General features: G+C 42.0%; 2 protein-coding genes across 3 annotated transcripts in view; one reads left to right on the top strand and one right to left on the bottom strand.

Annotated features, from left to right (window-relative positions):
* IGF2BP3 (insulin like growth factor 2 mRNA binding protein 3) overlaps nucleotides 1-10,171 on the top strand; it is a 115,307-nt gene extending 105,136 nt beyond the window's left edge. For both annotated transcript variants that reach the window (XM_086614327.1, XM_086614326.1), the window contains 4 exons: nucleotides 3,466-3,540; nucleotides 7,239-7,370; nucleotides 8,745-8,858; nucleotides 9,795-10,171. In XM_086614327.1, the coding sequence (XP_086470453.1) occupies nucleotides 3,466-3,540; nucleotides 7,239-7,370; nucleotides 8,745-8,858; nucleotides 9,795-9,896 (423 nt within the window). In that variant the 3' untranslated portion in view covers nucleotides 9,897-10,171. The remainder of the gene's footprint in view (nucleotides 1-3,465; nucleotides 3,541-7,238; nucleotides 7,371-8,744; nucleotides 8,859-9,794) is intronic.
* A 4,745-nt stretch (nucleotides 10,172-14,916) lies between these two features.
* MALSU1 (mitochondrial assembly of ribosomal large subunit 1) lies at nucleotides 14,917-23,801 on the bottom strand. The gene is made up of 6 exons (XM_086615151.1): nucleotides 23,777-23,801; nucleotides 23,269-23,343; nucleotides 22,689-23,186; nucleotides 20,551-20,729; nucleotides 17,503-17,584; nucleotides 14,917-16,287 (listed from the first exon to the last, which is right to left on the bottom strand). The coding sequence occupies exons 1-6, from the start codon at nucleotides 23,799-23,801 to the stop codon at nucleotides 16,109-16,111; spliced, it is 1,038 nt and encodes a 345-aa protein (XP_086471277.1). The 3' UTR covers nucleotides 14,917-16,108.
* Nucleotides 23,802-25,803: the final 2,002 nt, after the last annotated feature.

Here is a 25,803-nt window from a genome sequence, read left to right as displayed (position 1 = left end):
CTGTGCTTTAATGTCATGTTTACTTCAGCACACTGCTTTAACATCCAGGTGTTTGTGCGTTGACCACCTCAATGCAGCTAAGAACAAGATGGTTTGCAGAGATTGACCTAATGGAAGCTTAAGTTTAATGTTTTGGCCTAAATTAAAAAAGAAAAAAGTAAAAAGAAAAAAGAGTACAGTGTGTAGCTTTGTTATGTGCTGTTAGGTAGACATTTTCCTTCACAGATGAAGCAATTGTTTTCTTCTCAGTTCCCTTTTTGCTCAGGAGACGCAGCCTGTTTAGTGAGTGCTATGGAACAGGGATCTGCTGAAGGTCAGGGGATCTCGGGGGGGCAGAGGAGCAGGAGCTGGCTATGCCAAGTTGAGCTTGGTGAAGCTAGTGAGGCTGGGCTTGGCTTGGAAGGTGTTCATCAAGTGTGCAGAGCAAAATAATTGGGGAACCCTGATGAATGAGTCTTGTGTGTGGTTTGCCGAATGCTGATCCATTTACTAGCCAAGTAGCCCTCTGGCACACTGCCCAATTCCATCCTTTATTGAGCAGTACATTAAATAGTTGTTATACTGCCGGGATGGTTTATGTTAATAGAGCACTAATAATCATAGTTTTAGGGGTAAAAATAGAAGGAAGTGAGAGGTGTTGATTTTTCTTTATCAAACCTGTCTGGCACAGAGGTCTGATCTATCACATGTATTTTCTCTTTCCCTCTCTGTTCCCACAGTTTGTATCTAAAGATTAAGTGGTATATTGAAGGTACTACTAGGTGGAGAGAGAAATGTGAAATAACCTAGACTTCCAAAAACCCGTTCAAACTAGTTCTTTAGTTGGTCCTTGGAAGACAGTTTAGTGGAAAGGGAGTTTCCTGTGTTTCTCACGCATCTGGCTAACAGTGGCCTCAGGCTTCCTCTACTGGCTGGCACCCCTCTACCCAACACATTTAACATATCTGTATTAATTGAAATTCAGTTAAAAGTTTGCTAAAGCTCTGATCTTTTGTTCCTTCAGTACAAGTAAAGTAAAGAAGATTTTTGTGGAAATAGGATTAAATCTTAACAGAAATGTGCAGATATAGGATATTTTTTCTAAATTGGGAAGCTGCATATATGCTTATCAATTAAAATAAAAACGCAACTTCACCTGTAATCTGAGCAAAGAATATGGAGCAGCATGCTTGCTTCTCTGTAAAAGTAAGTGTTAAATAAGACAGCTAGTAGTAACATATTCAAAACTTCCGAACTTGTCTCATGTTGACCACTTGCCTTTTATCATAACTTTTGGGCAAAATAATAAATCATGAATCATCAATTAAAATCTGCTTTTAGCTAAGAGTTGGAGGAAGTGATGCCTGAGTAACTCCTAACTTGCCAAACTCTAGTAATCGTACTTCGTGGAGGAAGTAAGTCTCTGTGCATGATGATCTGAACTTGTTTGGAGTTGCACTGTAGATTCTTACAGATAAAAACATTTTACATCCACGTGTATCATCTTTGTGCTCGTGCTGAGTTTTGTAGATCTAATGGAACTCGTTAGCCACGAAGTAAGACTAAATAAACTGCAGATGCACAGGGGTTCCTCATAAGGCTGCAGTGTCCAACCCATTGCTTCAGAGATGCACATGACGGCTGATGAGCTCAGGTTGTGTCCCTGTGCTGGGGGTCATTGCTTGGTAGTGCAGGCTCGGTGTGGGGCTCTAGAAGACTGAATTATTCAGCAAAAGACCCAGGCAGAGAGTTGTGGTTTGTCTGCTGCCCACCCTGTATTACAGTGCTAGGATCTGTTGGGAGCCACTGGCATTGCCTTGGTTATAAATTATTCCCAGAGTAGTCCTTCCTGTCTCTGAAGGAGTCGAGACGGGTGTTACAGGTTTTGGGTGTATGAAGTTGTCAGCTTGTGACTTGGCATACAGAAGACTGGTTGTTTTCTGGTTAGGAATGTAAAACTGTTTCTCTCAGAAGTTTACCACTTGGATACTATTTGTATCTATATAACTTCTCCTTCTAAGAGCAGACAGGCAAAATTAACACTGAAGCCTTTTAGGCTGCCTCTTCAGATACTGAAAAGTTAGTCCGTACGTGTTTCTTTCGCAGCCCTCAGCCATGTTTTACTCCAGCTGCTGAGAATAGGACATTCTAAGATAAAAGCAAAGCAAGAATATCCCAGAACGTTCAAATGCGTGTGAAACATAATGAAGGCTTGACGGAAAATATTTTTCCTAAAATTTTGATAAAGGCGCTAGTGTTCACTAAGAAAACATGAGGTGACTGAGAGGCACATACAATGTCCGTTTTTCATGAAAGGCAATTACCAGGCTGAGCTCTGTTCAATCGGTGGCCTCCAAGTGTGCCTCGAAACTTTGCCCCTCTAAAATATTTGTGTTCCAAAGAATGGATGAATTTAGTCTGTGCTTGCCTTTACCACAATGTCATGTCATAAATATACTGGTGTAAAATGAATGTGTATTTTTAGATATAGCCAATTGGAATGCAGAAATCGTATGAAAAATAAATATGCAAACCAGATAACTAGTATGTAATGTCTTCTCCATCTTAGGGTACAATAGGAATAATTGTATAAGCTTTGGTTAGCAAAATTCTTTAGTGAAAATGATGCATGGTGACTGGTAATTTGTCTGAAACAAACTACAGCTGTTAAATATGAATAACATCCCTATGCCAACAGCTAAGATGAAATCCTGTAGTGTTTAATATATTGCCCATTCAACAGCGGCTATGTAATACTAGATGCAACAATGGAAATGTCAGTTGTGATAAACAAAAGATTCATCCAGAATGTCAGAGGCTACTTTGAATTATTTAATGCCACTGGAGTCCGAGAACAAAACCCACAGAAATCTTACTTTTGTGGTGACATGAACTGCTAAAGACCCTACAGGCGTCTCTGTCTCGGCTCTGGTGGAGTTTAATTTTTATTTGGGTCACACAAATGTCTGTAGATACAAACCCCTTGGAAGCTGCGAGCTCATTGTCCAGTATAGAGGAATGTTTTGGATCTGATTAGTTACAACAGTAAAGTGATCTTCTGTTCTCAGGGGGATGGACACTAACTTTTGCTAATGAGAAAATCTTGTTAGAAAGACTGTTTAAGTTAGCAGGTAGAGATGAAAATCTCGGTCTATTAACCATGCTTGTCTTTTTGAAGGCTACATGCCTTACATCACTCATAGCCACATGAAAATGGCTTGTGGGATTTTGTCATATGTGGATGAGTAGCTATGCCTTTAATTTTCAGAAGTAAATTTGCTTATGGTTTAGCCAGTTTCTGTGTTTCATTATAGCTAATTAATGCACTTTAAAGAGAACAAGCCCGTCATGACTGAAGTGTAATGCTGTTGCTGTAAGGAATAATTTTTCACTCTTGAACAGAATGTGAGACCAAAACGGGGAGGAGGTGGCTTTAAACTATTCCTTCAAAAGATAGCTAGCAAAAGCTATGTTTATCCATTCCAGATTGCCCCTGCTGAAGGACCAGATGCCAAGCTGAGAATGGTTATCATCACTGGACCTCCAGAAGCTCAGTTTAAGGTACAACATACAAAAACTTGTCAGTCTGTAGTGGCCTTTGAACCGTAAAGGACAATACTGAAAACAAACCACTTGGTTCCAAGCACCACTTTATTCAGAATTTTAATGAACACTTGATTCTTGCTTTCCTTTTGCCGAAAGGTATTACATATGAATAATACAGTACTATCAGAGACCACGTTCTGGTCATCTGAAAACTGGTGGGAGTTTCATGTAAGTTATAATCAAGTCTAGTGTGAAAATACGGCATATTACATTCCTACTTTTCCCTTTTATCTACAAGCACAATAGTTCAGTCTTTCTAGCCTGTCTTAGTACCGCAACATTTTAGCGTGTTCAACTGAAATAACAAAGCTGACAAGATCAGAGACTGAGTCTTCCCAGGTTACTATTGTCTGCCAAATGGGAAATGCTTTTTGGGTAACTCTACAGATAAATGCAGTATTTCTTCTTGCATTTCCACTACAACTACAAGGAGATACTCAACATGATTATCCCATTTGTTTTCAAATTGAGCTCTGAAGTGGCCTTCTGCCTTAAGTGCCCAGGGATAAATCTAGTTACCCCAAAATGAGTTGACCATGTTAGGAGTGATGGAGACAGCCCAGTGCAGAAGCAGCCCATACTCATCACAGATGAGACCCAGAGCCTGTAGAAAGTCACTTGAGAGTTCATGTCCTGGCATTGCTCTCTTGCCTGTTCTCATTTTTGTCTTTGTATTTTTGCTTCAAGGCATCTTGCAAGAAGAAGATGCACACACTTCAGGCATATCTAGAATCAGTTTCATTAATGCCTTTAGGAGTTTTGGAGAAGTATCAGGGCAGGTATTTTGCAGTGGTAATAGTGAACTAGATGGGTTTGGAAATATTGCTCGGTTATCATATACGTTTGAGAAGTTATTGAAGGCAGATCATAATTTAGAAGCTCTGCCTCCTTGAGGTTTTCTGTGTGCATGTGGGCTTGGCAACGTGGCATGCTCCACATATGAGGTGCTCTTGTGATCTGGGATCAGCACAAGATCAGATTCTGGCTACCTTTTCTTTCCATCAGATATCAGTGAACTTATCCTCAAGCAGTAGCAGGCCGAAGTACCTCTGGGCATCCCTTATCCTGACTTTTCTTGTAGGTAAAGGCTTGTCCTTGGGCTTCCTCCCTAAGAGAGGCTTGAAGTCCCACAGAGTTCTTTTGTCGGCTCTTCTGCCCAACTCAGATCATGCAAGGAAGAAAGTCTCCCTTTTCTGCACCCCTTATGTTGGTTAAAACTACATTAATCAGTCACTTCTCTTCACTTGGTCTTCTGCTCGCAAAGTGGTGTCAATGTACTAGCACAGCTGATGCTCTTGAGCATGCTGGTCTTGAGAAGGAGAGGGGTTATCCCTTGGGGCTTCCTTCAGATGCAGTCCTCAGTCTTTTACTGCTCTTTGAGTGATGCCCTCTTGACTGACATGGGCAGAGGCAAAGTTCAGTCCTTTCTTTTACCACCACTGTTAACCTGAAGCATATGCCTTACAGTGAGCGGCCAAGCTTTGGTAATGCTGTCCTTAATCTCTGTTTAAGAAAGGTCTTCTCTATGAGCATAGGCTATTGCTTGTTACGCACCAAGAACATAACCTGGGTGCACAACTTGAAGAGGGAATAGCTGGTGCTCAGATGAGTAACCAGCTCTGAGAGGTGGTGTCATCTCAGAGCCTGTGAGTTTGGCATCCTTTCCCTACTACATTGTGTTTTGCTGTCTGTGATTCATGTCCGTGGTAGCTGCAGTGGCTGCACCCGTTTCTTCCTCAGCTGCAGTAGCCTGAGGACGTTGCGGTATGCAGGGCTATTTATTAGCATGGCAACGGGAAGAGAATATGCCACTGTTTACAGCCTCTGCTGCGCTGCTCCCTAGAGCTTAGGCATACCTGTGACACCAATATTCAGAGGTGATCGTGTTGCCTTGAATCTGGGACAAGTGAAGTGGAATCTGGTGTAGATAACACATTTCAGCCGCTATTTTACTGTGAAGGAGCTGCAGTCCAGTTAGGTTGTTTCCTTTACTTAAAGGCTTTTTCAAGAGCTGAAAGACTTGGGATGTTGGAAATACATCTACTATCTTTTGAAAAGTCAACATCTCACCTTGCTTTACAATTCAGCAGTAATGCATGCTTTTCTCCTATAGCACCTCTCTCTCTGAGCCCCGCAACCTGTTCAGGTTGTCAAGGCTTTATGCACACAAAAAGCATTGCTATTGAAACAAAAAGGACTATGCTGGCTCCTGTCTGTCTCCAACAAATTTGGAAATAGTTTCCAAATCTCCAGCTCAGGATCATGACTGGGAGAACTATTTTATCTGCTCTTGGCAACCCTTTTGAAGTTTTTTCCTGGAGCAGGAATCTATGAATCTAGGGCTGTTGACAGGACATGGTAGCTGTACTGAGTTTTTTTGTGCCTTTTTTAGTGTAGCCTTCTGTCTCCCTGGAAAGATGATATCTCTTGTCCCCTGTGACAGGGTCCCGTGAGCTGCAGTATCCCACCTAGGTCAAAGCCATGCGCTGCAGATTTTCACAGGTGGTCTGACTTACCCAAAACACTGAGTACTTTCAGCTCCAAGGTCACAAAATACCTTTCATCTTACTCATTCTAGAGTAGCATGAACTCAAGTAGGCTTTTAGAACATGAGTTAGAAGTAAGATAAAGTAAGCTGCCGCTATTTAAAATAGTTATCACATCATGCACTCTTTCTGGGTTTTTCATCTTCCATTGTAGTGGTAGCCTGTAAGATGGTTGGATTTAGTGTGTATGCAGTGACAGGGCTGGTGAGTGTGATTTAAAGAAGGTGCTAAAGAATCTGAACTAGACAGGCTTTGTGGTCCTAGGTGTATGGTCTTTATAGAGCATCTCTCTTAAGCATCTCAATAGAAATGTTCTTTTGATGCCTCTAGGAGATGCAGTGTAGAAGATGTGGTTACCGTTTCCCAAGAATTCACTGATGAACAGTAGAGAATAAGAAAATGGATACACTTAAAAATCAGTGAGATTCATGAGCTTAGTCTCAGTGGACATTCTTCTTGCTACCTGGCACTTGCGTGTTTCCCAGAAAAGGGAACTGTGCTGGCTGGAGTAATACCATTCCCATGGTATTATTTAGATGTAGGCAGTTTGATTTTTCACTTTAGAAAATTGATCTAGCTCAGATTTATTTATTTTTAAACAATATGTTGTAATGGATTGTAAAAGTAAGCTGTTGGCTCTAATTGGAATCTTTATCTCATGACTTGTTGGGGGGGAGGTGTGTGGCTTGGGTGTTTGTCTTTTGTTTCATTAGTTTAGCATTCTTAAAAGAATGGGTTTCTGAGCCAATTAATTGCATTCTGTGCTTCTGAGTGTAATAAAAAAATGCTTCAGTCAGTTCTTCTCTCCTCCACTCTTCTATAGAGACGCAATAGTTTCTCTTAACAGCAATATTTTACTGAAAAGCAAAATAATAATGATCTCTGTTAAATTGCTCCATGATTCCCTGATTTGTCATGCAATCTTTAAAGTTGGATAGAGGTGCTTCCTAGTTTGGTACAAAGAATTCTTTTAGAAAAATAGTTATTGTGTTTATTAGGGAAAACATTTTGTCAGAGTTGCGTACTGAGAATTCTCTGTTCTGTGGAATTTCTTGAAGTTAACTGGGTTTCAATAAGCACATTCTCTAACCGAAAGCATTTTTGCAGGCTCAAGGGAGAATCTATGGAAAACTTAAAGAAGAAAATTTCTTTGGACCTAAAGAAGAAGTGAAACTTGAGGCTCATATAAAAGTGCCATCCTATGCTGCTGGTAGAGTTATTGGTAAAGGAGGCAAAACAGTAAGTAGCTGAAATAAAACTTCTAGCATTGTTCAGTTGTTTCTTATTTCGCTGTGTATATATGCATAAAGCTTAAACATTTAGCTAACTAATAGCTAATCCTTTGAAGTTATGTTAAAGCAGGTGCTATTTTCTTAGCTGTACTTGTTAAGCTTTCCTTTTTTCTAGCATGGAGACAAAAGAAGCTGGTCTCAATTATTTACTTCATCTAAAAAAAAAAAAATGATGTCTGACAAAAATCGATAGTCCCCATCAGATTTGCAGGGCTTTTAATGACATAAATGTAGTTCTTTCATTTAGAATGAATACATTCCCACTCAAGACGTGTTTCTGTGAACCTTAGCTTATGCCAGATTTTGCAAAAAGATCTCACTAATCTCATTTAATGAAAATCAAATCCAATGTGTCCAAAGGTGACATTTCTGGGCAAAACTGCATGAAAGCATAATTTCTAAATAAGTGGTTGGAAACTAAGACATGTTCAGACCTCAGTATTACCAAAAAAAAGAAAAAAAATTGTATTTTTGGTGCAGCTTCATTGATGACATCTCTTTAGGCTTACTTTGTTGCACAAGATAACATTACTGAGACTTTTCAATCCTGAAAAGGTGCTGGTACTCTAGTATTTTCATACGGTTAAGTCAGGAGCTAGCTGATATTTGCAAAGAAATGTTCAGTCCTGGGTCTCCGTCCTTGAGTGCAATGAAGTCTTGAAGTTAGGTGTCAGGAGGCAACATGGCCTCATCCTCTTTCATTACTTGCAGTAGTAAGAGGTTTAAGGACAAACATTTCTGAGAGGTTGTTAATCTAAAAGGTTTTGTACTAAAGAATGCTTGTATTTCTAAAATAAAATGAGTGTCAATGGGATAAAGACTCTAACCTTACCTCTACTCCATACTATGGAAGCTGATAGGCTACTGAAAATAATGTGGACATTCCTCATTGTTCTGTTTGGAGTTCTCCATCTGTGGAGGCTTTCCAAGGAAAAATGTATAAATACTTCGGCGTTTTATTTCTTTCCTACATTATACATTGTATGAGTTGTCTGATCTTAAACTTGTAAACTCGGCTGTAAACACTGCGGCATCTATTTGCTTTTTTAAGTCATGTATTTAACACCTTCTGCGTGTTGTATTTAGTCTTTAAAACACTTCTAAAAACCTAGAGAACTTGGTGCTAATTTATGGTGGAGACACAAGGGGCTCATGTTGCAGAGTGCACACTGCTGCACAAAGATGCTTTCTGCTAGTGGGTTTCTTTTTTAAAATGTAACTTAGAGGATGATGTTTCTGTGGTCAGCAGTGTTTTTGAGGCTTGGTGGTTGTGGGATATTTGTTTGTTTAAGATTTTCTGACTTCTACTATCTATTTATAGGTAAATGAGCTTCAAAACTTGACAAGTGCAGAAGTTGTAGTCCCTCGTGACCAGACACCTGATGAAAATGATCAGGTGGTTGTGAAAATAACTGGTCACTTCTATGCATGCCAGGTAGGACGACTGGAACAAGTTTCTGTATTACCTTGATGTTCTATGGTCTTTCTTTTATATCCATGTGCAGAGCCAAGGAATGTAAGACTTTTACTCAGGATACAGAAAGCGCTGCTTGCCAGGCTCCTCTAGTTGTCTTGCTGCAATAAACTTTCCTCATGTCTCAGAGATTATTTATAACAATATTGCACTGTTGCATGTGTAAAACAATCTCCTTAAATTCTCCTCTTGGTATATGCAGACTCTGGCACTGCTAAAACTTTCAAAACAAAAGAAAACCCAAGTTGCCATCGGACTGAAATCCAGATAGAAGGGAGATACACGCCATCTCACAGTATCTGGCAAGAACTGCATGTATAGATGCAACTTGTCCACATTGCCCAATCTATTGATTTAATATCATAAAGAAAAGGATCACAAGATTCCTTCCCTCACTTAACTCTTAGGTCAGACCAATTCCTTTTGATACTTTGCTACAGATGACTTGTAGTTCAGGAAGAAGATGGGAGGGCTGGTAAGTCCTGTAAGTCTGACCTTCTGGATTCCCTGGTGTATAAAAGAAAGTGTCCACTCTCTACTTACTAAACCAGTGGTTCTTATAAAACATTAGTCCAGAGGAGTAAAATGAAAGTAGCCTGTAGCTTCAGTAATCTTAATGTTGGTAGTCTTCTTCCTATGCTCATGCTTTCCATATTACAATGTGAAAACTAACCACGTGGGTAGTTGTGGTAGGTGGAAAAAGAAGAAAATTTAAAAATGAAGTTGTACATCATGACTGACCCACGTGTATTTTAACTAAAGAGTATTCTTGTCAGTACTTGGAATTTAGTTATTCCAGATTTTCTTAATCCCAGTAGCACCTATAGACAGCTGTAAACAGCAGCCACTGCAGCATGGCATCATGATGGGTTGTTTCTTCTTTTTTGTGTCCTTCAGCTTGCTCAGAGAAAAATTCAGGAAATATTGGCTCAGGTAAGAAGGCAGCAGCAACAGCAAAAAACATTGCAAAGCGGACAGCCTCAGCCAAGACGAAAATAAAGGTTTAGGAAATGGCCCATCAGAGACAGATGCCAGACCAAAGACAGACTGTTCGACAGAGAGACGGGTGGTGAGCACCTGTTGAAGTTATATGCAGAAGATCCACCAAGCCAATCACCTGTTCGAGGACCAGGCAACCGTTGAACGCTGTCTCTGAGAATGTATTCTTTAGGCTCTCTCAAACTTTTGAAACCCAGCTTTAAAATAAGGACCCCTTCACTTCCCTTTTGTTCTATTCTCACAACTTAACATAAACTCGCTAGTCTTTTTTATTGTTCTTATTATTCCCCAACAATTTTAGAACTTGGTTTAATGAAGCTTTCTCTTCTGAGTTCACTGGTTTAAAAAAAAAAAAAGGAAAAAAAAAAAACACACACAAAAAAAAGAAAAGGCATTGCTCTTATAGGTCCAGTTGTAAAAGAAGAAACACATTTGGAGGGTGGGATTGTGGGTGGGCTGGGGTTAGAGCAAGGGTATTGACATGAGTTTAAGTGTTAGTCCCAATGTTGAAACAAGTGGCATTTTTTAAAAAGAATTTGGTTGCATTTTTACATGACACTGCCATGAATAACCTAAGGGAAGTGTTGAATGGTGTTGGCCAGGGCATAAAAAGATAAATATGCATTTTACTAAACTACCTCAGGCATTTAGTACCTCAATGAGAAATTGTTCCTTTTTTGCTTTTTTTTTGGTATTTTGTATACTTTATAAAGCTAATAGTTCTTGAGCATTTTATTTTTTTAAAAAAAATTAAAATTTGATCAGCCACCAGCCAGGAGTACTACAGACTTATCGGGGAAAAAATATAGTAGAGCACTTCTAGCTGCTGGCTGATGGGAGTAAGGTGGGTAAAAAAAACACAGCCTCAGATTTTCTGAGGGCCTCAACACCATCATTTGTTTAAAAAAAAAAAATTCAGTGAATGTTCAAAAGATAGTGAATGATGCCAACATTCTGATAGCAGCAATGCCGTTTAGTTTTCTTTTAAGATGGGATGAAAAAGTTTGTGACGGTACTTTTTTGGGAACAGGACAAGGAAGTGATGGCAAGAGGCTGGGGTTGGGGGAAAAATTTAGAAGGCTGCAAGAGGCTGAATTTTTTTTTTGTGCTACTTGATTGAATGCATGAACCCTTTGTGCCTTTGACCATCACTACCTAATAATGCTACATTTAACCATTTGCAGCCCATTTGGACTTTGCCATTTTGTTCAAAGAGCAAGCTTCATCTTCAGTTTGATAGAACACTTGATCTGCTAGAGTGTATTTGAGACCATGAGGGTCTCTGCTGCCTGCAGATCACATCATACTGCTTTCAGTTACCACGATGGGGGAAGGTCAAACAGTGTTTGATCACATTGAAAGATAATGAAAGGCTAAGTTTACATATCCAGCCGCTGTTATGGGCCACACTAAGCCACTTTGAAGGTTTTAAACTATTACAAGAAAAAAAAACAAAAACAAAACAACAACCTCTAGCCTGGCTTATAATAGATGCAGCAGGATTTATGCACGTTCTGCAACAAACCATTAGAGAAGAAAAAAAAAAAAATGTCAAAAGGCAGGGATAACAGGAAAGTTACCAAATTTTGTAATTTCCGAATGTAATTTGAATGATGATTGTGGTAATAGTGACACATTCAAGTTTCTACAATAAACTTCAGTCTACCTCAGTTTAAGAAAAAAAAAAATATGTGGCAACACATGGTGCATAAAGACTGCTGTGTGTGTGTGTGTGCGCGCGCGCGCGCCTGTATGTGTGTGGTCGACAGAGCCATGCTATTACCTCTGAACCTTTTTTTGTGATGTTTTTTGTGCATGAGATGACCAGAATCACCATGCTGCACTGATTTGAGGGGCACAACGAGCAAAAACATTTGTTTCATCATTTTGTTATCTACCTCTTAGGTTCATGTTGAAATAGAGGCATTACTACATAGACTAGATAATTTTCCCAAAGATCATTGTTGTACAGATTAGATAATTTTGAAAATGGTCTGACGTGTTTTTCCTGCATCTCTTCTTTACTAATTGGTTTAAAAACCACAAACTTTTGTTGTAGTTTTAGCAAAGAAAAATGAGTTTCTTTTCCTTTTTTGACAGTGACCTTCATCTAGCCTTTAGGATAATTTTTTTTCTTACAATGAATTTAAAATTACTGAACTATGAAAAGTCATAGCATTTTAATTTTTGTTGAGGCTTAAGTCAGTCTGACGTTCCTTTCTTAACATTTGAGAAGGATTTGACTTTATTATTTTCCGTAAAAAATACTTTACAAATAGGCGCTGCATTTACATCTGCTGATTTAAATACTGTCATTTCTCTCAAATTTCTAGACTTAGTATGGTAAATCATGTTTTTCTTTTCAATTGAGACTTGGTAATTTGGAGTATTTGGGAATAGCTAGAAAGTAAATACTGTAAATGATTTCAGTATCCACAAAGTATGGATCATTTTTCATCTGTAATGTGCCCCCCAATGCAGCTCCACTTGCCAGATGCCTCTGAATGGAATAAAGAGTTTAACTCCTATCATCAGATAAAGTTGTGTGGTGTTTTTTTAAATTAATGAGGCATAAGGACAGACAGTTGTAAGTATTCACAGTGCTTTGATCAAGTTGTTTTTTTGTCCATAAAAACTGGATAAGGATGAGCAGTCAACCACAGGTACTGCATAGCTGCTAGGGCATCCAGCAGCCAGGCTACAATGTTTGTACTTCCCAACACAAGCAGTGACTTCTGTGGCTTATAATTCATCTTCTCCCTCTCATGTAAGAACTCCGTATAGTCTGTAGTACAACCTCTATGTAGTTCATGGTTTCAGTCTTAGGCACATCACTCAAGCCGGTTTGCTGTAGAAGGGATGTGTACTCAACAGTCCTGACCCAGGGCAAACAAGAAGGAATCTTTAACAGGTTTGAAGCAAGATCTGAATTTGCTGCTTTTTACCCAGTTTTTACTTTATGGCTCTCAGCGTGACAAAGCTGTATAATGAACGTGGCCCTAGAAGCTTGCATAGGCAGAACCAGCCACACTAGCAAGCAAATGTGATGGCAACCTGGATCTCACTCCTACCACCGCCACCCAGACACACGCCACTTGCCAGGTGAGGTGGCATCACCTCTCTCTTTAGATCCTTGTTAACATTATTTGGAATAGAAATTATACTAGGTGTTTAACTGAACATTTTATAGAGTGAGAAGGAGGGGTTAGGGAATGAAGGTGTGTCATGAACAGTATAATTCTATATCTTTTAAAGAGAAGTGGAAAACCTAACCTGTTTTCCAAACTCTTGCACCCTCCCACTTGTCTTCACATCTCATTTACTGGGACCAACCAGCAGAAAGATGGGATCGAAGAAATGATGTTTGTAGAAAACACTGCATAGGAGTATTGCATTTCACAGCAAACTCTAAGCTCATTTTTCATGCCAATATCGAGCTGTCTTCTCAGAACTGGTGTCCCTGCCATCTGAGCAACATAAGAAGTTAAGCCTTTCTCTGTGTCGCTGGTGCATCTGTGACTGTGACAGCTAAACCTCCGACTGTTTTAAGCATTTGCTTAATCATGATGCTTTTATTTGCTTCTAACCTTCCAAAGCTTTTATTCCTAAGCTGCAATTTCAAAGGCATGCGCTCTTTGTATTAGTTTCCATTAAATGAAGCATGTATGCTGTGGTCTCTACGTGCTATCAGGGCACAGAATTTTTAAACGAACACGAAAAATTGTGGAGTAAGCACCCAAGCTGGGCTGTAACAGATGTTAGCTCAGCTGATGGATACAAACATGGCTAGGTAACAAAGTTACTCAAAGGCCGAAGAGGAAATTAGGGAAATGATGTCAAAAGTTCTATCTTGATAACTCCTCCTCCTGTTCATCCTGTCATGAAGAGAGCCTGCACATACCTCTGCACAGGATAAATCTACAGACTCATTGGACAAGCTGCTCAGTATTTTCATTTTATACAGAAATCACCCAATCAGTAGAACTGAAACCATTCCCAAATGTTTTCCTTCCAAAAGGGGTTTAATGTTGCTCAGTACTGATTATCCAGACTGTCTGCTAATTTCTAGGTCCCAGCTTTTAAGAGAGTCAGGCCAAAGGCTCACCAAGTCAGGGAGGTGACCTGACTGGGACATCGCAGTAACTGGCACAGATTATGACTGCTGCTGTTAAATGAGGGATGAGGAAGTTCTCTTCCTGAGCTGGCACTTCTGATTATTTAATAGCAACCAGTGGATGCTCCATGTAACTCCTTTTCACAATGTGCTTTGGCAGTAGATTCAGTTATATTAGTTACGCTCTTTCATTTATTTTACTGGTTTTTGTCTGCTCAGTAAATTTGTGGGTGGGGTTTTTTGGGAGGAGGAGGGGAGAGTGTCTTGTCCTATAGACTATTACCCCTTCCCAGCTGTAAGAGTTTATGCCTGTTCACATGGAAGCTGTTCCTTCTCTCTTACTGTTCTTTTCTGGGTGCTCCTTTTGTCACTATGCTCTTTGAGAGAGGATACTGTGTGTGGTTCTGGTTACCAACTGTGGGTTCATATAATGGCACAGCGTTTGCTGAACCTGCCTCTGCTCATCTAGTATTGCTTATCTTCAGCAGCAGGAAAAGGCAAATGGTTTCAGGGAATGATCCAAAGTTACTCCTACACATCCCTCCTAGGAGGAAACACCCGATTTAGAACCCATCATTTTGTAAGACAGCCAAGGTTATCTTTCCCCCATGTGGATTACTTACTTCCAAGTATCATGACAAATTTTGAAAATTTTTCTTTGCAGTCAGATTTACCATCAATACCTTAATTTCATGGGCAAAGATGTTTTATCTGCGTAGCTTAACTACATTTAATAAATGCTCCTTGCTTAATTGGCAGAACTATGCTGCCTCATATCAAAGAGCAGGCAAACTCACAGGAAGTTATTTCTGAAAGAACAGAGGCTAAACACAGCAAAAAAACATGACTAGTCTGAAATGAGGGAGAAGGTTTTAAAAAAACACACCCCCCCACATCCTTCTACTGAAACAACAACACAACCACATGTTCAAAAATCAAGGTCACTTTCTTTGAGCATTACAAAGAGCAGCTGCTGTGCAGGGAAAAAGATGCAGACAGGGCTTGAAGTAGTTTTGCGGGGGGGAGGTGATTACTCTCACGATCTACTGTTCCTGCATGTGACACATGGCAGAGCAAGCTTCTCCAGAAGAGATCCTAATCTAACGATGAAAGCCTTGTCTTGTCGTGGAGAAAAGCATCTTGTTCTACATAGACAAGTTTTGCTACCATCTTGAAGTTCTTCTAACTAGCTATTATATCATGCAGCAGTCAGACTAAGAACACACTGCGCAGTGACTTCTGAAAGTGCTGAACAGCCCCTTAGCAGCAGGTAATGCCCAGTGACTAAGGGCTTCCTTTAGAACTACTTTTGCCCACTTCAAAGGAGCTAAAAGTTTACACGGCCATAGCATGTTGCCTCAGTGTCCTTTTCCAGAAACTAGGTGAGAGGAAAACTAGGAGAGGGGCCAACTGCACACACAGAATGAGCTGAATGTTTTAACACGAAGACAAGGAATTGAAGCTCTTCAGGTTCTTATTATTAAAACCAAATTGGCCTTGGCTGAAAAACTGACTTACTGTTCCATTAACTCAAGACACATGTATTTGTCACCGCCACTCTTGGATTTTATGTGCTTAGTAATATCAGTCTGTTTTCTCTCCTTCAACTCAGGGTGTGATTTGCTTCATCATGACCAGAGACAAACGGCTTAATACAAGAAGCTTCCTCTAACCTATACTATTTTACGTAGTTTTTCTTGCAGCACTCAAGTCTTTGCACTGCCACTACTGGCAGGCCTTTCAAAGATAATAGAAAAAACAATTACTCTAGAGGCTGAGCGTGAGCCTCAGGATAAAAGTCACTTAAGCAGCTGTCTTTGTCCCACTCTTTTCACTGCAAACTCCATCGAGGCGGTGACTCCCCCAGGAAGCTCCATTATGATAGGATTCCTACTTGACGTTTTAAGGTTTTTTTCCAAGCTTAATGATTCTATGATTCTGATAATTTTTGTAGCTCATTCAGAACTTTACCCAGGCACATCCATTAAATATAGTTTTGTACTGATGAACTGTAGTGACTGTTAAGTCAGTAATCAAGACTGTGTTTCTCTCAGATCTGTGAAGGCACACTCATTTCTCTTTCCACTCAGCAACTGCGCTAAGTTCTTGTCTCAAGATGACCATCGCTGTCAGGAGTCAGTCCAAATATAAAGTCTTCTGGCAGTGACTGTGGAGTCATCTGTGCTAACTGGTCATCATAGGAACCAAGAGTCCATAGCTTCTCCAATTCATAAGCCTCTCGTGTCTCTGGCAGCATGAAATGTATCACTATGCTACCTGCACAGAAGAGAAATTCACAATAAGTTAACATGAACTGTACAGCACTACTACACTTCCAGCTGCACAAAGAGCTGAAGTATTCCAGCCCCATTCAGGCTAGAAATAACAGGTCAGCTGATGGAGGTCTCTTCTTAAGTTGCTGATTCCAGTGCTTAAACAGTTAGGAATTGGTCAGTCCTTCAAAATATTCCAAGACTACAGCCAGGAGAAGGAGAGGGACAATACTCTATCACAAAACTTCAGACTAAAGAAGTTATGACTTCTAGTGGACAGAAGGAAGTAATCTGAAAAATTTTACTTGAAAGAGTCCCCTCTGAAGGTTACAGATGGACTTTCAGCTTTCCTATATTACCAAAAACATGCAGCTATAGCCAACTAATCTTCCTTAAGTGTGTTGCTCACACTTCTCGGGTGCTTTTCATAATGAAACAGGTCCAAACTTTGACAGAGCCTCACCTTCTGACTGTAATAAGGGTTTTTCTTACAGGTTTTTATTAAATCTGTGCAAACAATAGTAGAGAATGTTAACTCGAGAGTACTTCTAATGCAATTTTTTTTCTAGTTATGCCCTTAAATTTCAATCAGTTTTCAGTTATAACTATCAAAATCACTGACAGTAAAGTAACCAAGGCTTAACATCACTGGCTGCAGCGCTCCTCACCCATCATGCTCTCCTTTAAGCCAAAACACAGAGGGTGAGATTCTAGAGCAGGCAGTGAAGGAGAAATGCTTTCTGAATGTGAAGTCCTTTATGTTCGTGTAGAGAGCTTCACACTTGTAGAATAAAGAATTAAACTCAATTTCTTAGGACTGACTCTTTACCCTGTGTCATGGTACGCCCCTGACAGTGGAAAAGTCTGTTTAACAGTTCACCATTAGAGTTGCACACAAAGAGCCCCCTCTCCTCCAGATAGGGGTCGTATAAGCCTGAGAATATTGACTGAAGTAGCTTTTCTCTTTCCACTACTGTTATTTTTAATTTATTAAGACCTGTTTTAGCCACTCAAGAGTAGTTACTGCTTTCTTCTCAGTGTCAATGATCTTTAGTGAAAATTTATTTAGTATCTCAACGAGTTCAAGCAGCAACAACTGGGATTCCAAAACAGCAGAGTATTGTGAACTCTCCACAGCAACCAGCGTTCACGGCGAGATGCTTCCTTCAACAAAGAGATCATGCAGAAATTCATATTCACCACATTCACAAATACTTACCAAAATCAATGCACAGCCAGTCATCTGTCTCTTTCCCTTCGATCTGAGTATGAGGATCACTTTGTTCTTTGTGATGCTTGTACTGAGAGAGAAGCAATAGCAGAAAATGAAATCCTTTGCATTTGTTTAAAGGCACTAAAACCAAACAGATCAGCTGGACTTTGCTGAGTTGCCTAGAGTTGTTTTATATCTGAAGTGGGTTAGACTACTTTATGCTGGTCCTGAGGTCTGCACAAAAAAAGAGCAATATACATTTGCAGCAGTGGCAAGTACAGATTTCTCAATGGGATTAGTATCGAATCTGGAATTCTAACACTCAGAATTCCCATACAGTTACCCATGAATTTTACAGATGTCTTTTTCTCTAGATGAATACTGAATACAATCGCTTAGCACTAGTCTTTCAGTTGTAGGCTCCCTGTGACTGCCATTACCACTATGCTTTATTTCCTTTCAGATACCTTTCATTGTTGTTTTACACTGCCTAGTTAAGGACGCAGGAATGGAGATGCCAAGCATATCCTCTTCTCAGATGGGGGAGTGGAAAGAAAACAGGTTTCAGCCCATGCCGCGAGGAAGGCACTCAAACAAGCCTCCTGCCTCTTGAGAGCACACTCTCAAGACTCACTGCAAGATGGGAGGAAAACACGACCGACACACAGGTTTCCAAGCTACGAAGGACTGTGAGAGAATGGAGAGGGCAGCCTGAAGCTCCGCTAGGGCAAGGTAGTTGGTTCCCTATGCAACATGGTGGCTTTTGTAGATGCCAGCTTAAGAGGCTGAGCTCTCACCACCTGATACATAAAGAACCTAAACACTCACCAGAGCTGAAGAAATTTTACAACTAGAGGCTTAAGTACTGTCTCTTTCGGATCTGGCCATAACTTACTTGTCTCTTTACAAGAAGCATCAATAGAAACAAAAAACCCAACAGAGTGAAGTCAGCTGCGCCTTCACAGAGCTCCTTTTTTCAAATTTCTACCTTATTTCTAGTTAAAGTAATCAATCAAAAAAACATGGAAACCTTTTTCAACCTGAAATAAAAAAAACAAACCGCAATATTTATCTCAGCACAAGGCCACAAGGAAACAGAGAAACTGCGTGGCTCGAACAGTTCTTTCTGCCATGAAAGACAAAATACAAAATAACAGGTTGTAACATCATAGTTGGCCAGCAAATGAGTCCTACTTTACTGGCAAAGCAATTATCACAAAATGCAACTGTTTCTGGTTGTTCCCACAAGATGTTAGCTGCCAGACAACAGCCGCAGTCCACAAACCAGAAGGAGGAAACCACTATAACATAATTCAGCCGTCTTCCTTTCTTTAAGATGGCTTGTGAGATACTCTCAAAAGCAGGTAGTTGTCAAAGACTCGGAATGTCTGCTTAAAATACTAAAGAGCCCAGCACGCACTGCCATCAGCTAGGCAACAGAGGCTGGAATGGCTGATCTCCACTACAAGCTTCCTTCAGCCTTGTCTTTAAAGGCTGTGTAACGGTGATCAGATCATAATAAAGCCAGGTGTTGGCTTCTTCCTCTAACATGAAACCAAACAGAAAGGGGTAAGCAGCAGCTGGGACTTTGCCATTTAGAAGCTACTGAAAGAAAAGCACCTCTGCATTTTAGTGTGACTAAATCACACAGTACCATACTACTGTAGGTAGCCAGCTGCCTAGCAGCACTCCCGAGCACCTGCTCTGCTTTACATCTTCAGCTTACTTCTTGCCTAGAAAACTTTCAATGCCAGGCAAGCTCAGCCACTCCCGAAGAACTTGGCCCAGGCTTCTCGGTTTCTCAGGATGCCCATGAGGACCCCGCACGTCCCTGGAGGCTGTGCCCTTGCAAAACAGCTAGTTTTACAGCCACCACATGGAACAGCCAGCGGAAGCACAAGTGCATTTCTGCAGGGGGGGGCAGTATTCAGTGACCTCTCCCAGTCTAGGGGAGATGGAGAGCTGTTGATTTAAGACCAGCAAGTTATGCAAGTAATAGAGCACATATTAAGCACTTAAATTTAGTACATTCATATCACCTACTACAACTTCTAGCTTGAGGCACAAATTTCAGTTTGCAAAGATGCATCTGTTCTTGCAGAGAACACAAGAAATTCTCCCTCATCTGCTCAGAAAGGCACAGAAAAGAAACACCATCTCCCTTGTTCTCTGTCCCCTCCTCAAGTATCACAGCTGAAACCAATGGGACTGGAAGGAAGAAAGTAAAACCAAGAGCCAAAGGAACAACGGGGTCAGGAAGGGAAAAAAAGCATGTGAAAAGAAGGCAAACTACAGGTTGAGTACAGACAGCTGACTGAGATGAGGGCTAGTCATGTTCCTCACACTGTGCTTTGTAACAGTCAGCTGGCTCTTTTCTGGCCATAAAGTTTCTCCCTCCTGAGCCTGGTCCCCGTTCCTAAGCTCTACCTGTATTTTTATTGACTTCTATTTTTGTACTGAAAAGCTCACATTCCGCCAAAGCCAAACAGTGCAAGATTTCTGTGCACGGATGGCTGCTGCTGCTTCTCCTTTCCTCCTGTACATGCACAGTATGGTGACTATTAACTAGCAGTTTTCTTTATTAAGCCCATGAGGGGATCCTGTGCCTCATAAGATGCTGTCTTTTTTCCAGCTTTATAATATACTTGAGAATGTAGAAATTTTAGGGATTAGGGTTTGAGAACAGTCAGATTAAGCTATTTTGAATGAGTGGGAATAGCTAGGAAGCTTTCTGGATGGAAGACAAAAGTGGACACAGGTCATCATCGCCATTTCACATCACTCTTGTTCTAGCCACCAAACAGTGCTAATGACATTACTGTTCTAAATACAGATAGGTTTGTTTTTAAAATATATTCTCTACATTTTCAGTAGTACTGATAAAGGAAAAAAGTACAGTTAGTTGCTAGATGTATTCAGGACTAAATGCAGTAAGAATAATTAGTTTCATCTTTCCTGGTACAACCCTATATATGCAATCCTGAGGAAATTCCTTTCACAACATTTAAAACCATTCCCCAAAACTCAGACTGTGTGAGGCAGGAGCTGGCTTACCATTTTCAGCATGTAATGTGCCATCGCATGGAGATGTCGTGTTGAAGCTCCGCTCACAATTACAAAATAATCACAGTATTTTATTTCTGGAGGTAGCTGGATGACACAGACGTCTTTAGCATTTTCTTGCCTCAGCAGAGCTACAACAAAGTCAATGTTGAACATCGGAAGAGCAGTATCTGGAACAGACAGAAAAAAAAAAAAAGTATAGTGGCAATTTATCTTTTTAGTTGCAAAAATCAACCACTTAAGAGGACATAAAATGGCAATGAACTGAATTATAGCCTAAGCTAGCCACTCACTATGGAGTTTGGTTTGATACTGACAATGCAACATGAACTGCAGATTTTTAAAAATAATTTTCAAAACCATCAAAGTTGAGAACTAAGCACTCTTCTGGTAAATAACATCAAAGTTTCTTCTAGGTAACTTATTTCTTGTTGTTGGTACTTAGGAGTCTATGCTATCGTCGGGTATTTCTCAATTAAGATGAATGAAACTTAAGTACTTCAACGGACATTATTAAAACAATAGACAAAACTAGAAGTATTTCAGAACAACGCTTTTCCACAGGCCTGTGATAATACATGGTGATGAAGTTACTCTCAAATCCTAAGTAGATGAAATCAATATATTGAAAAATGGAGCTGAAGTGATGCAGTGTGAAGGTACTTGCTACGTTCACGTTGAGTAAAGCCACTTCTTTCTTTTTCCCTAGCCTGTTCTGCCACAGAGGATTATGATACTGTAGGCAAAGTTTTAATCCTTGAACGGTTTAAGCAAGCCAACTTAGAAACCAGTGAATTACTGCAACTACCTTCTGTTCACACCACAAAATCAGTTTATTTCTAACTTGCCCTAATTAGGTAGATGCAACTTGTGGGCATACTTCAGGCATAATTTGAATCTGTCAGCAATGCATGCGTGCCACTATAAAGTGAACGTTGTGCAGATTCAGCATCAGCACAAAGCCAAGCTTTAGATTTACCAATATAAAGAAAAAGCCAAACAAAAGAACAATAGCTACATATAATTATATGCATGAATGGGAATACGAAATTGGATCAGATCTCTGTAAATGAAAGCCTTTGAGCTTAGGGACTCATGCGCTCTTTCAACTTTTGCTGTGGTCACACATGCAGAAAATTAGCAGTGGCCACAGCTCCTCCAGACGCAGTGGTTACAAAAGTTAAATATTTGCCTGGCAGCCACATGTGAAGTCTCCAGTGCCTCCTTAGGGAACGACTGCTCTAAACAACCCCAGGCACACTCTGCCACGCTGAACATCACGGTCAGATCTGGGCTAGAGAAGATCAGCCGAGCAGCCCCAGCAACAAACCAGCTCTGCGCACGCAACGCGTGTACCTGTAACCAGCCACCGCGCTACTAAAACTGTTAACTGGGAAATTTCTTTGCAAGGGAGAAGCACACCTCCAGCTCAGCAGCAGCACTACCCTCCCAAGAGTTCCCGCCTGCCTCTACGCACACGGGCTCGGTCTATGCTGGCCACCGACTCCCCGCTTTACAGCAGGACTTCGGAGGCGACGCTGGTTCAGCCCGAAGGCCGCGACCCCGAGGCCTGCGGTCTCAGCCGAGGTAAGGCCGATTCCACCGCACCAGGCACCGGGATCCACCACGCACCAGGATCCTCCCGCAGCTACGGAATGAGATCCCACCCGTCCCGGGCGGTTACTTCTTCCCGAGGCGTTTAGGGCATCGCCGCACAGAGCTGGGGAGCGCAGGGCAGCGCCGAGGGCCCTCGGGCCAGCGGCCTCCTTGATGTGCCGCCTCACCGCCACGCCGGGGCCTGCCCGGCCAGCGCCCAGCGTGGCGCGGGGGCGGCGACACCCCGTTCCCAGCGCTTCCCGGCCGCGGAGCTGCGCGCTCTGAGGGCGCCCGAGCGGTGCCTCGCTAGCAGGGGAGGGCCTGGCCCACGCACGCGCTCCCCCGCCCGCTGCGAGGCCGCGGGAGCGTTCTGGGCACACCTCGAGAACGGCTAAGCGTCATCCTGAGAGAAGCAGGCCGAAGGACAAGCGGGAAGCCAAACGGACCGCGACAGCGCCGCGCACCGAGGGGATCCGCTGGTTTACCCCCGCCGTTCGGCCTGCCCAGCTCGGCCGCCCTTCGCTGGGCCCTACCTGCCGCCTGGCGCCGCTCCGCCACCGCCATCGCCATCGCCCCCGGCGCGCCGGCTCCGCCGCCTCCCGCGCCCCGCGCCGCCGCGCAGCCCCCGCAGGCAGCCCCGGCCCCCCGCGGGAGCTGCTCCCGCCGGGGGGCGCCGCCCGGCGCGGCGCAGCGGGGCCGCAACAGCCGGCGCGCCGCCAGCACCGCCCGCCACATGCCGCCGCCGCCGCGCTCCGGCCGCGGCCCACCCCTCCGCGCTGCCGCCCGGCGATTGGCCAGCGGCAGACACACCCCTCTCGCCCCACTGGCGCGTCCCGCCGTCCGTCGGGCGGTGTTGCGGGGCGCATGCGCAGTGCTGTCCCGCGGCGGCCGGCGTGGAGTTCTTCTCTTGCCCTCGCCGGCGTCTGGGTCCCCGGTGTGTTGCTCGTTGGTGTTATTGCTCCCAAAGAGGCGCCTGAAACCTGTCTCGTAGCGCCTGGTGACACTCACAAATCTGTTGTTTGTCAGCCGCTCTGGCCTTTGGAGGCCATGGAGGCCGTCTGTGTGCTGACCCGTTCCCCAGCTGCCGTCCGGGCGCCGAGAAAGTCTCCTCACCTCTCAGGTTCGTGGCGCCGGTGCTCTGAGTGCGCCTGAAGGGAGACCGCGAAAACCGCGGGATAACCGACGGTGCTACCGGGTGCGCATAAGTGAACTAAGACTTAAGGCAAGTCCAGTTGCATTTTCTGGAGGTAGATAACTGTTTTGGTCAGTAGTTAGGGCAACACATCAAGTTGCTTATCTGATAGTTATCTGAGACAAAGGTAATGCACGCTTTAAAATCATTAGATGGTTTATTTGTCAATGCAGCAGTTAGATTCCATTATATAAAAGTAAAGATGTATGAAATGGAAATTACAGCTGAAAAGGCAATATAAAATTATAAAAATTTAATATTCTGACATGGTATTTAAAGGAAGATAGTGCAAGCTATTCTTTATACTTAGAGGATAAAAAAAGTTCTTAAGATACGGCTGAAAGTTTGTTTCTATGCAAAAGCCTGCGACGTCTCTGAGCTCCTAACATGCAGTGTTTTGTTGAAACAAGATTGCTGTCTGCGTATAACCTAGGTCAGTGGCAGCCTGCGTCATCACCGATCCTAAGCATTTTAGCTGTGATAGACCTTTTTTTTTCATGCTGCATGACAAGTCGTCTTAAGCCTTCGACTAAACCCCTGTCCTGCCTCGAACCAGTGCAAAAAATACAAATTACAGTTCTTCCTGTCAGCAGTCTGACTGGTAACAGGGGACATAACATTCAGATGGTAACTTTTGCCGGCAATGTGTTTTTTGATTAAGTCAGAGAATAGTTTTAGATGCCTGTTTATGGTTAGATAATAGGATGTTACATGTAAGGAAGGCAGAATAATGGCAAATATGGTGCCTTTAATAACATAAATGAAATGGCCGCAAAAGAATTAAAATCATTGGACAGCCTGGAAACTACAAGAAAAAAGGTTGCTGAATTTTGTAACTAAAGAATCTAATCTCACAGGTGTGTCACAATCTGCATTTCTTGTATTCTTAAGTCGTTTAAAGATGTCCATGTGCACTGGGGAAGTGGTAGTGAAGATTACATTCAGATTGTGAATGATGAGCATTTGACAGGACTGCTAAGACACCAAGAAAATATGTTTATGCTTATATATCACTCAGGAGCTGAGAACAATATGTGTCCGAGATGTTCAGTAAATAAGCTAAATATATCGAAATACAGATCTTCAAAGAATTCAGTACTTGGAAATTGATTGTGTAAAGTCATTTGCCCAGCCCCTAACTGAAAGCTGATTTCATTTCAATTATAAACTTCAATATTAACAGAAAGGCTCTTACAGAAAATGAACCATTAAAAGCATTTTTTGGTCGGTTTTCCTGCAGATGTTTACGCTTTCTAAGCTGCATCATGCAAAAGCAGAAGCTTGAGCATAGGGCTTTATTTAGATTGGAGTTTTCATTTATTTGATAAAGTGGTCAAAGACAGAGGGATGGAGGAGCAAGCAGAAATTAATGTGTCTTTACCACAGGAGGGAGAAGAATGGGAAATGAAGGGGAAAAGGGAGTCAAAACACTACCCCTTCCTGCTAATACCCTCATTCTGTTGACCCTTGTGCATGGAGCACTTATCTGCCCTCTGGGGAGTGGTGGTGCCAATCCAGTGTCTCAAGACCAGCAGAAACAAAGGATGCAAAGACAGCATCAGCAGTAGCATCTAAGGATTTTACATGGGACTCAGAGTACAAGTTTCAACAGGGAGAGCCAACAGATGGGCCTCATCAATCTTCTTGTTTGGGTGTCTGTGGTCTCGTTATAGTGGGACTCGTGCACTGGTAGCCATGTCCAGTAGGAAACTAAATGTGTCCAGCCCTGTTTTCTGGCCGTAAGGCCAACTGGAATGTAATGAGCTGCATCCATGCTATTGAATGCTGTTACCCTGCAAAACAGGGCGGCTGCTGCCAAACTGCTGGTGGGGAACAGCGTGTCTGGTGGTTCCCAGAATCTTGGGTTTGCTTGGTGGGGAGCTAGTCAGCCTGGGGCAAGACTGTGCTAGGACCTCCTGAACAGTGTACCAGTGTCAGCAGTTTGGTGCCGATGCCTGGGAATCGGCCATGGTACATTTCATTCCACAGACATAACGTGTGCCTGCCCCCTATGTCTTTCTAGCAAAGACATGAATCCTGCTAAGGCACTAAGCAGCTATACTGGGCTGTCTATTTAAGACTAAATATTTACAAGTTGGATTTTTTTTTTTTTTAAGTTAACCTTTTTTTTCCCTCTCCAGATTATAGATCTGATTAGTTTTGCAGGTAGTTAACCTAGAAGTAAGAAAACCCAGATAAGGAGGAGGCAGGTTTAGTCATTCAGAAGAGTATATCCTAGATGACAATAACAGCAAGTGCTCAAAACTACCTCATTGTTTTCTATGAAGGACTATTTTAATATTTCTAATTGCACCAAGCCCCCAAAAGTTACCATGCCGTCTATACGTGCTTTCACCTTACCCCCTGTTTTTTCATAACAACGAGAAAACCCCATCAAAGTACAATTCTGATATGTGTCCTGCATGCAATCTAATAGTGAGTGTTAGACTAAAGGT

This window comes from Tauraco erythrolophus, chromosome 7 (genome assembly GCF_009769465.1).
Source record: "Tauraco erythrolophus isolate bTauEry1 chromosome 7, bTauEry1.pri, whole genome shotgun sequence".
Classification (NCBI taxonomy): Eukaryota; Metazoa; Chordata; class Aves; order Musophagiformes; family Musophagidae; genus Tauraco; species Tauraco erythrolophus.
The sequence above is the reverse complement of the archived record's forward strand: the minus strand, read 5'-3'. Positions and strand labels throughout refer to the sequence as shown.